The sequence below is a fragment of the Rhinichthys klamathensis genome, unplaced genomic scaffold (genome assembly GCF_029890125.1).
Source record: "Rhinichthys klamathensis goyatoka isolate OS25496 unplaced genomic scaffold, OSU_Roscu_1.1 h1tg000370l_1, whole genome shotgun sequence".
Taxonomy (NCBI): domain Eukaryota; kingdom Metazoa; phylum Chordata; class Actinopteri; order Cypriniformes; family Leuciscidae; genus Rhinichthys; species Rhinichthys klamathensis.
Genome location: NW_026606878.1, coordinates 629,713 through 640,897, shown reverse-complemented (window position 1 = coordinate 640,897; position 11,185 = coordinate 629,713). Strand labels below are relative to the sequence as shown.

General features: G+C 39.1%; 1 protein-coding gene across 4 annotated transcripts; it reads left to right on the top strand.

Annotated features, from left to right (window-relative positions):
• The first annotated feature begins 687 nt into the window (after positions 1 to 687).
• On the top strand, positions 688 to 10,770 carry vegfab (vascular endothelial growth factor Ab). Of its 4 annotated transcripts, none has more exons than XM_056233527.1 (8): positions 688 to 1,435; positions 3,347 to 3,389; positions 3,948 to 4,144; positions 4,695 to 4,771; positions 5,127 to 5,159; positions 7,325 to 7,390; positions 9,775 to 9,918; positions 10,508 to 10,770. In XM_056233527.1, exons 1-8 carry the CDS (start codon positions 1,268 to 1,270, stop codon positions 10,527 to 10,529), a joined length of 750 nt encoding a protein of 249 aa, XP_056089502.1. In that variant the 5' UTR covers positions 688 to 1,267; the 3' UTR covers positions 10,530 to 10,770. The 4 variants fall into 4 exon arrangements, with proteins under 4 accessions (XP_056089502.1, XP_056089500.1, XP_056089504.1 ...); XM_056233525.1 differs by having other exon boundaries at positions 9,772 to 9,918; XM_056233529.1 differs by lacking the exon at positions 7,325 to 7,390 and having other exon boundaries at positions 689 to 1,435.
• Positions 10,771 to 11,185: the final 415 nt, after the last annotated feature.

The window sequence follows — 11,185 nt, the reverse complement described above, 5'->3', positions numbered from 1 at the left end:
TATATATATATATATATATATATATATATATATATATATATTGGTGGTCTGACTTTTGGATCAAACTGTTACGCATACAAATAGCAAATAAGGAATATGTAAAGTCAGCCGTTATAAAAGTAAGCTCTGTAGGGTGATCATAAATGGGTTTATTTTGCTATAATATGGGCTCACTATATGCCTACATGGTCCCGCTTTTTATACAGCTACTTACAAAATAAATAAACGTAAAATGTTTGAATAATATATTTTAAGGATAATTAAATCCTTTTGAAACAATTTAAAGTATTTTATTAGAACATATACGCTGAGCTACGAGTGGACAGTTATACTGCGACTATGGACAACGGTCATTATTCAGAAATATTTGACCGATGAAAGACGCAATTGACCAATCAAAATCAATTATTTCAGAGAGCAACTTGCAATAAGAGGGATGACTGTTTGCTCATTTGATTAAACAGTAGCCGTAATACCGCTTTTATACAAAATATCGAAACATAATTGATACCAGGCCAGCACTCTGTAATTAGAGAGCGAGATCTCTCGTTTTACAGAAGCTCTTACAGTTATCAATAAGTCAACATCTGCGCATTGAACTTAACTGAGACACTGGACGGCACACTGACACCACTATAGCCACGCCCATCGCAGTGACTCGTCCAATGGCGTGAGTTTCAATCTCACTGCGGTGCCAGAACTGACCGACAGCTGAAGCTGTTCGTTAAAACCGGGGAACGGCGGCGTCCGTGATCATTCATAACGGCAAGGGGGAGAACTTGAGAATCAAGCCGACAAATCAAACAGGAAGCGGAATTAAAGCAGGGTTCATTCGTAGGGACTAGAAGTGCGCTTGGATATAGCATTCTCTCTTCGGCGTCTTTGTGTTCTCATTGGTATCACTGTATGGGCAATACTGAAAGTTTTATCAGCGAGTGAGTTTCTTATCCATTCTGCGTCCCTTTCCCAATGAACCCAACGCACTTGGAGACGGGCGGCAGGCTAAGCATGGGATTACTTTTGTGATGTGGATTGTAATAGCCTTGGAAGAAAAAATTGATCTACTTCTCAACAATGTGAGAGGACCTGCGTCCTGGATTCTCATATTTCTGGATATTCTGAAAATAATCGGCAACAGCTGAGAGACGTTATAACATATTTTCCGTGGGTCTCACGCTCTCTCAGGTGTCTGCATGCGTGTTGTGAGACCAACATGGGATTGTTGTTGCCCCTATAGGTCGGACCCCGTGCGAAGAAGCCTTTACTCATGTCTAACTTGCTTTCTGAGACCTTTACCAATGCGTTTGCTAAAGTCCGCCTATCATCGGATAGGGTTTTAAAAAGAGTTATTCGCCTTATAAATTCAATCATGAACTTTGCCGTTGGCGTGCTCCAGTTATTTATTGTGACGCTTCTGTATTTTTCAGCTGTCAAGGTAAGTTTTATATCCCTATGCATACATATATAGAGTAAGACGCAGACGTATTGGTTGAATTTGAAATAGTGTTATTTCGAATGTAATGTCTGCGCCACTATATTGGACGTCCTTGTGTTTCCCCTTGCGAGGTCATTGACCATGTTTTGCCAAGCTCTTCAAAATTACGTGAACAAGCCAATGTGATCATCCCACATTGAGCCATTTAACACTGTAGACAAGTTACAACTGGGGGAATCCAGAGATATACGCAACCCAAGTGCATTCAACTGTTTGGAAGTTTGTTGTCGATTTTGGTGAAGGCCCTATCATAACCACCTTAGTGATATTATTACGCTTTAAAGGCGCAGCTACAGTATACAGTTCAGACGGACCAGGCACCAACATATCCGGCCTCAGGAGACCACAATATAGAGATATAAATCATTAGGTTGTGATTTCAGCCTATCTTCAGAAATTATTCACCAATTAGTCTTATTCTTGATGAAATTCGAAACTTTATTATATTCAAGGGCATGGATGAATACAAATAAACTGTTAATCAGTTTGACAGTCTGACGAGAAGTTTGTGCTTATATCAATGACATCATGTGATTCTCAGCCATTGATTCACAAGCAATGTTAAATCCATATAAAACCCCCCAAAAAGTTCAGCTGGTCTGTTAAATTGAGTAAAAGGCTCAGCTGGAAGGGGGGAAAAAGCTTCATTGAGAAGTGCACGTGTCTCCATGGAGCTTCTGCAAAATCTGAAGTGTGAGATCTGACATGTTCACAAGTCTCTAATGCAGAGTTCAAGGCCAGTTTTGATTTGAGACTAGACTCGTGACAAAAGACTATCAAGGCCAAGTCTAAGTCAAGTCTCCGATCATTCAAGGCCAAGTCTTAAGTCCCCTTTTAATATAGTTTTCTGTATACTACAGGTTAATGATATATATGTTGATATGTGCACTTGAGTAAAATTATTATTTTAAGTCAATGTTTAAGTATACACACACAAAAAGAATCATTCTTTGTGATAGCTAACATTTATTATTTTTATTTTTTAAAGAACTTTGACTTTGAAATGAAATTAGGTAATTTGTTGCATCATCCTAAAACTTGAGTAATGATGCCGTGGTGAATAACTAGTCAAACCTGTTTGGACTCTTGATTATTGATTGTGAACAAATATGTATAACTGAACACAGTCTTTAAAGGGATACTCCACTTTTTTTGGAATAGGCTCATTTTACAACTCCCCCAGAGTTAAACTGTTGAGTTTTACCGTTTTTGAATCCATTCAGCCGATCTCCGGTTCTGGCGGTACCACTTTTAGCATAGCTTAGCATACATCATTGAAGTGGACAAGACCATTAGCATTTCTTTTTAAAAAAATGACCAAAGAGTTTCGATATTTTTCCTATTTAAAACTTGACTCTTCTGTAGTTACATCGTGCACCAAGACCGACGGAAAATGTAAAGTTGCGATTTTCTAGCCTGATATGGCTAGGAACTATACTCTAATTCCTGTGTAATAATCAAGAAACGTTACTGCCGTACCATGAGAGCAGCAGGCACAATGATATGACGCAGCGCTTGTCAGCGCAACTTTACATTTTCCGTCGGTCTTAGTGCACGATGTAACTACAGAAGAGTCAAGTTTTAAATAGGAAAAATATCTAAACTCTTTGGTCATTTTTTTTTTTTTTTTTTTAGAAATGCTAATGGTCTTGTCCACTTCATTGATGTATGCTAAGCTATGCTAAAAGTGGTACCGCCAGAACCGGAGATCGGCTGAATGGATTCAAAAACGGTAAAACTCAACAGTTTAACTCTGGGGGAGTTGTAAAATGAGCCTATTTCCTAAAAAAGAGGAGTATCCCTTTAAATATGAATTTCTGTCAAAAAGTTGTTGTTGTTTTTTTACTACAGAGTGCCTACATACCCAGGGAGGGAGGCAAAAGCACATATGACGGTGAGTTTCTGCTTGAACTCAATGGTGTCATCCAGAGACTGGACACATACAGCGCCCTCTGGTGGATAGGTTAAGAGGGCAATGCTGTGCCTTTAATCAAACACTCTGTAAAGCTTAGGATAAATTGTTGTATTTATTAGAAGCTCACGATTACATCTTAACATACAAATCTCAAAGGGATAATTTGGATCACGCATTGCCAAACTGCTCATTGCTCAATCTCTGTTAAGCCTAGAGAACCAGACTACACATTATTAAATTACAATACATTTGTGCTTTAATTCTTCATGTAAAAAAGAGACTCAAACAGCTGTGCAGAATATACACACAGGCTACTTTGGGGTCTTTTTTATTTTTAAGTAGGTCGAGTGCAACACAAGGAATGTACATGATTTAAATGGACACCCCTGTCAGTCACAAATTCCTAGAAGGGCTCCCTGATTTCCAAACTGTGTTGGCCATTAAAAAATTGTGCAACTCTTGGCCAAAAAGGTCCTACATTTTTGCCACAAAAAACAAACAAGTAACTGATTTTCCTATTTTTTCTCTAACTTGCAGTGGTGCCATTCATGGAGGTGTATAACAAGTCACTTTGTCGTCCTCGAGAGGTGCTGGTGGAAATTCAACAGGAATACCCTGATGACATAGAGCATATCTTTATACCGTCCTGTGTGGTTCTCACCCGCTGTGCTGGGTGCTGCAATGATGAGATGATGGAATGCACCCCCACCGTCACATACAACATTACCTTGGAGGTCAGAGACCCCTAACTTCCAGACTGTTGCTCTCTTTTTCTCTCTATGTTCTCCCACTATCTGTCTGAATCTTGTTAAGTCTACTTTTTGGAAACCCTACACTCCTCTACTTTGTCTCCCACATTCAAACCCTTTATCTCTCTCTTTTTGGCCAAGCTAACAGGGTTTCTTCTGAATGAGAGTAGCCAATTTTTAGGTAGTGTTGAATGTAGCTTTTACTTAAAGGGATAGTTCAGCCAAAAATGAAAATTGTCATCATTTACTCACCATTTATGAGGTTGTTTTCTTCTGTTTAACACAAAATAAGATATTTTAATTAAGAATGTTGGTAAGGAGACAGTTGACGGTAGCCATTGACTTCCATAGTTTGTTTTTCCTATTATGGAAGTCAATGGCTACCGTCAACTGTATTATTACCAACATTCTTTAAAACATCTTCTTTTGTGATAACAAAAATGTAATTTTTTAGCGAACTGTCCCTTTAACAATAACACTGCCTTATATGTCCATGATGTGGTGTTTTAATGTTTGTTATTGCTTTTTTCTGTAGATTAAAAGATTGAAACCACTCCGTCATCAAGGTGACTTTTTCATGAGTTTTGCAGAACACAGTGAATGCCAGTGTCGGTAAGAATCCTCATTTCTACTCATACATTCATATAGCTACCTAAATGGGGACAAATGATTTCTTACACATGAAAGAAAACCTTTTCCATTTAAAAGAAAAAAAGTGATTTTTTATTTTTATTTTTTTTTACTTTTGAATACTTTACTATAAGGAAGCTTGTCCCTAGAGGAAGGCTGTCAGATTCAGCTAACCTTTGGGGACACTTCTTTATGCCGTCTATTATCTGCTCTATAATTGTATTTCTAGCTGTATTAATATAACTGAGGGGTGTTAGTGGATGTTTGTCTGTTGTTTTGTGCTCACAACAAACACGTTCACTTAGGTAATGTCTCCCTCTTTTTGTTGCTTTTTCAGGCTGAAAAAAGATCTTCCAGAGAAAAGAGAAAAGTGAGTGACATTGTTGTTGTGTGTGTGTGTGTGTGTTTGTGTGTGTGTGTGTGTGTGTGTGTGCTTTTGCTCTCGCATTATTTTGTCATTTTCCCCTCCATCATTCTTGCATTCATTCTTGTCTCCTAATCTCTCTGCCTTTATCTCAGTCACTATTATCTCAAGCTAGGTGTATTCCTTCTTGTTTTCCTTTTCTCCATGATCCTTTCATCTAAGCTTGTTGCTTTTCATGTTACATAAAGCCATAAAATCTGATCGTGAGAGAACAGTGGAACTCTTCACTGTTGTTTCTAAACACATAATATGAGGTAACAGGTGATTTAGATCTTGAAAATCGTTAGTTGCACCATTGTCAAACTAAAGCTAAGCTAAAACTAGGACTGGGCGATTTAATGTATGCCTGATATCTTTGCTGGCAATATAAATTCAAACAACATTGTAAATATCTCATGACAATCAGCTGTGATCACTTCTGATTCAACAATTTGTTCATCACTCAAAAGTATACATATGAATGTTTTAGTAAAAAGTATTACTGTCTTATTATACATATACATACTTTCTAAGTGTTTTTCATTTTGTGAAATAAAAAACAATTTTTAAAAAAAGCCTTTTTAAGCTATATTGCCCAGGCCTAGCACAAGACCAGAACTACTGCTTTTGTTAATCAGATGAACTGAGATACTCTCTAACCCGTACACCATTATCTGATCTCACTTCCTTTTTGATGTCTTCATGTCGTTGCACGTTGCTCTCTCAAGTGTAAATTCAGCCCCTCAGGTGTGTGAAGAGCTGCGTGAACAGGTGTGCGAGTTTCGCCCTCTAGTTCAATGCCCTCGCCCTACATTCATCTCGGCGTCGGCTAAGCTCTGCGATTTGAGGTTCATTGAGGTAACAGAGAGATTTGTCATCTCTGAAGTGTCTTTAAGTCCGGCGATAAGATAATGTTTTCAGCGTTTGTTTATGAGCCCGTTTCCACTCCTCAGAGATACTGCAGCGGTCAGTCAACCCCCTCTCCGATGCCTCCCTCTCACCAGAGAATGTGGGCCGAAGTGTTTGAAAGTTTACTGAAGTTGAGGGTGTTGATCTTGTGGCTGATGTGTTATGGGTCAGAGGTTATCTCTAGGGGTTTAAAAAGTGTAATTGCTTTCTGGTTCTGGTAAACAAGTGGCCCTTTGACACAGAGGCTGTTCTACGACAGCCCCGTGTTCACAGACACTGATGACAATGATTGAATTTGATCTATGAAAAGAATGAATGTAATCGTAGAGTATAACCAGCCTGATTTGTCAGCTGTGTATAGGAGCAAATTCAACTTTATAGTCCTGACGTTCTGTTTAAAGAGCTTCAACTTCGTATCGTTTGTAAGAGACGCCCATTAAAGGATTGATTAAATTAAATGTTTTCAAATAAATTTAGTGAATATTGCATATGTCGGCCACCCTGCTCTCTGCTTACTTTCATAGAGCATTGAAAAACCCATGTTGATCAACCACTAATGCAAATAACCTTAAAGAGATCGCAGCACATCAGTTTGTACTCGTGATTGCGAGATAGGGGAAAGTTCACATTCTTGCTGCCTGACGTGTCTGACGTGATATGCCAGGATTCTCAGCTATCTGAAAGATAAATGTACGTGTATGTCGCTAATACTCCGTGTTGATTTGCTGATTGATCAGTATTATCATTATAATGAAAGAGAGCTTCTGACGGTTTCCATTAGACTTCTCTAATATAAGAGAGTTCAATCTCGCCAGTAGACTTTGAGCTTTGGCTCAATTTGAATCAGTTTGTCTGTGTTTTGCACCAGCCAGGAATCCTGCTAACATTAGTGATGCCTTTGAAGATTTAATGCCTTGTTTATTTATTGAAACTGCTTCGTGAGAGAGATTCTGAAGTATTGGCGAATTTTCCCAGAGCCTGGCTGGCTTTTTATTTCAAATTCATGTCTAACGCCCCTGGAGTTTGCTGTCGTGTCAGGCACTAATACAAGAATAAGAAGAGAAAGATGTGTTTTAGTGGGACATGTTTACTGATGTTTCCATCTGGATCATTTTAGCACTACGTTCACTGCAATCTGACTGTGTGGATGATCTTTTGCAACAACTCCGATTCAGTTTTTGTTTTTCGATGTTCTTCTTTGTTTGTCATGTTCCCTTTTCCAGAAAACCCCGGAAGGGCAAAGGCCAAAAGCGAAAGAGAAAGAAAAACCGTGAAAAAAAGCGGGATTTGTACGTCACCTCTGCGTTCGCCTCCTCTCGCCTGCACCTGAGTGTGGCACTCTTGGTCGTCAAATTAATTTGGGAGGAGATTTTATGCCTCCTTTAATCAGTGTATTTCTGTCGGACGGTGTTAATTGCCATTAATCCATCAACTCCTCTGCCACTTAATTAAAACTGACCATGCCACAAAACCACATGCTCGATCTCTGCTCTCACAGAGCTTGCCTTACTAATGCAGAAGCACATGCTAAAACCATTAACATAAACAATGTTTGGCCAAATTGTTTATGATTTGTTTTTGCAAAAGGTACAAACAAGTAGAGTGACTGTCGACTTTTATAGTCAGAAAATGTTTTCCCATTCAGTCTCCTTAGGCATCTTTGGTAAAGCATTCTAAGCCTTTAACTAAACCATTCAACTCCAAGATGAATCATAGGAATACAACCTTTGATTTGAACAAAGCAAGTATTTGGAAAGAAGTAGTCTCTTATTAGAGAATGCATTATTCATTCCATGCGGCGTTGTGAATGATGTAATCCAAACAAGAGCCACAATACACTAACAAGTCTGACAAGTCATTAATTGTAGGCATAAAGCAAAATGTATACAGACGATACAATTTGACATGAGGTTTTTATTGCAAAGTAATGACATATGGATATTGTGGGTATGGAAGCTCCTTGGATTTCGTCATTAGCAGTGCTTTATGGGAATGGACAGTCAGTGGCCTCAGAAGCAACCTAGCAAAACGAGATTTGTTCTCATTTCCAAGGTTGGTTCTCACGTTCTCTTATTGGAGGACCTTGCTTAATGATTGTGAGTAGTGCAGCACTTCATGGTAACTCGGAAATGAAAAATGGCAAAAGCACCATCGCTTAACTTCCTCTGAGCTCATGGTAGGTCTGTCCGTTTTTCAATGGGGGGAATGAATGGGATTTCTATTTCTGGAGCCGTACAGTTGCGCTCTATAGTTTGTGCCGTAGGACCTAATAAATAAATGAAGCTCTATGATTGGAGGAGGTGAGCAGTGGTGAGGTAGCCGACATAAAAACTCACCTGACCCACTCAGCATGGCTTTCTGTTGATGGTACTAATTTGTCACAATATTTCTGTTGGAATCACAACCTTGTTTGTGCCGCTTCCTGTTTTTGGAATGCGAATTATTGTTCTCACATTTTTTATTGTATTATGACCATCATCCTCACATTGTTCTGTCCTCTCTGACATATGAGAAGGATTGTGTGAGATGTTTTTTTTTTTTTAAATTCATTGCTGTGAGTTTTGTTTTGTCATGCTGCGTGAGCTCTGCCGCACAGCATTACGAAAGTCAAACAGCCTGTTTACTTTGGTGCTTCTCCCAGTAATTGGAAAGTGAAATGTATTTCAAAGAAATGCGTACATGAGGACAATCTGCTCCTGTGAGACTGATGCTTTTGAGGTCAGTATTTTTCTGAGGGTTTGGATTTTCATATAAAAATAAATAAATAAATAAATTAGATTTAAGGCCTGTCGAGACAAAGATCATGAAAGTATGTTATTGTTTGCACCACAACTATTCACATTGAATTTATGACATTCTCTGAGAAGATTTGGATTTCAAGTTTGGCTGTCAAATCTTATTGTGACTTAATACTAAGAACATCATTGAGATGTGGTGCTCATGTAGGTATAAATCTGACATTTCCCTAACACAGTCCTTTTTCTCGCAATATTCCTGTCCTTTTTTCCTGTCAAGAAAGTGGCCAAAGCACATAAATGGGTAAACTATAAGTCTTGTGCATGTTTTTCATGCCAATCGTTCTTTGTGTAAATAGGCCTTTACACTGTTGTGATTTGAAGTCAGGTCAGGGTTAAATGTAGAATTTAGAATGTGGTTTTGATAAGCCTGTCCTCAGAGCAATATTGGCTTCAAACAAGGTCAGCTGGCACAAATGCATGTGAATCTTCCTCTTGGAGTCCATCATTTCGTACTGTACATGTGTCCTGATGACCCTGATCCAACACTACAAGAAGCAATAAACTGAAACACTGGATTCTTATGCACTGTTCTCTCTCTGCCTTTTATTCCAGTATGCTTTTCTAAAATGGAAAGAGTGAAAATTAAACAGTTTGTGGTTGTTTTTATTGTTTTCTTGCATCAACTGAGCTTGCAGGTGCATGGCCACATCCTGCCTATAACTTCAGCTATTTACACTCTACAAAACCCCCTCGGACCCTCAGAAGGGGCGAAACCGTGGTGCCAGACCAGGGTGGCTCAAAAAGTGCACTGCTTGACTCACTGAGTGCCTGTGTGTGTATGTTTGGGTGAACGTGTTTAATAATGGCCATTACTATGTGTCAGCAGTAATCTCCCCCAATCCTTCTCCTTTTCTCATTCTCTCGCTCTTCAGTAGTCAGTGTGAGCCTTGCTGTTCTACATGCTCTGAAAGGAGAAGAAGGTTGTTTGTTCAAGACCCCGAGACGTGTCAGTGCTCCTGTAAACACTCTGAAGCCGACTGCAGGTCTAGACAACTAGAACTCAACGAAAGGACCTGCAGGTGTGTTTGTAAATCTACACTTTTTTTTGTGTATCTATCTACACATGTTAGTGCAAGACTGGCCTTCCTGTTTTTGTATTGTCATATACAGATGTGTTGCTCAGAGGGTTGATCTTTCATGTAAAGCAATAGTTCATTCAGAGATCAAGTGAATTCTGTCATCATTTCCTCATCGTCACATTGTTTCAAACCCTATGACATTTTTACTTCGGTAGAAGACAAATGGAGATTTTTGGCCGAATGTTCATTCTGCCCTTTTCCCTTGAAAGAGTCGGTTGCTGCTTCTTTAAATATAAGCTTTGTCTCAGATCTGTCTCCTAAACAACTAAAAGATATGTTGATATATTGAAAGAGTGTAAAAATGATTTGGTCTGGTAAACGTTGCATCTTGGTAAATCAGTGTACAGTTTGAGACATTGATGCATCTCTTCTGAAAATGAAGGCGACATATGTAAGATACTCTATTTGTCAGAAGGAGCCTTTGTTTGGCAGCAACCTTGAGCAAAGGTTGAATCTTCTTCCTGTCTAGGATAAAACAATTGAGATGTTATAGAGATTTCATTTGTGATTTTTCTACTTACTTTCCCAGATGTGACAAACCACGGAGGTGAACCGAACAGATTTCAGAATGGACTCTGTCATGAAGGAATATTTCACCAATAACTCACAGCACTTTGAACTTTCAGCTTTGAACTTTGGTCTCATTTTTCCATCACGGAGATATTGAGAGAATGAAGTGGGGGGTTAATAGTCAATGAAATGCTCTGTCTGTATATTTTCATGATTTTCATGTGTGTATTAAGCGAACCGAGAGACTGAAAGCACAGGATTTGATTTGCTGCTAAAGGGTCTTCGCAAAAGACCTACGTAAACGTTTCTGATCTTGGCTGGCATGCGTAAGGTCGTACTCGGAAGTCGTACTCAACGAAACACATCACTGGATTTGGGTCTGCTGTGCAGTTTTTCATGTGAATCTAAATGTAAACGAGCGCATACAAAACATTTGGAGGACTGCAAAACTGCGTCAGCGTCCACTACACGCTGTGGAATCATTCCTCCCAGTACGTGAACACTTGAGCACAATGTGTGTGTTTTTAGAGATGGACAAATGACTGGAGTTTTGGTGGTAAACCGAACTGATTCTGCCGTTGGAATGTCACACAGTGATGCCATGGAAACCTGCTGGGCGCTGTGGTAAATGTTTGCACCAGAGCTCTGACCTTGATGAGGCAAACTCAAGAGGATTTTGGTCATATTCACTCCTTAA

Coding starts and splice junctions, on each gene's coding strand:
- vegfab (XM_056233525.1), top strand. CDS start 1,268: ATGTCTAACTTGCTTTCTGAGACCTTTACCAATGCGTTTGCTAAAGTC. Junction 4,772..5,126: donor CACAGTGAATGCCAGTGTCG/GTAAGAATCCTC, acceptor TTGCTTTTTCAG/GCTGAAAAAAGATCTTCCAG. Junction 7,391..9,771: donor CGTGAAAAAAAGCGGGATTT/GTACGTCACCTC, acceptor CTCGCTCTTCAG/TAGTCAGTGTGAGCCTTGCT.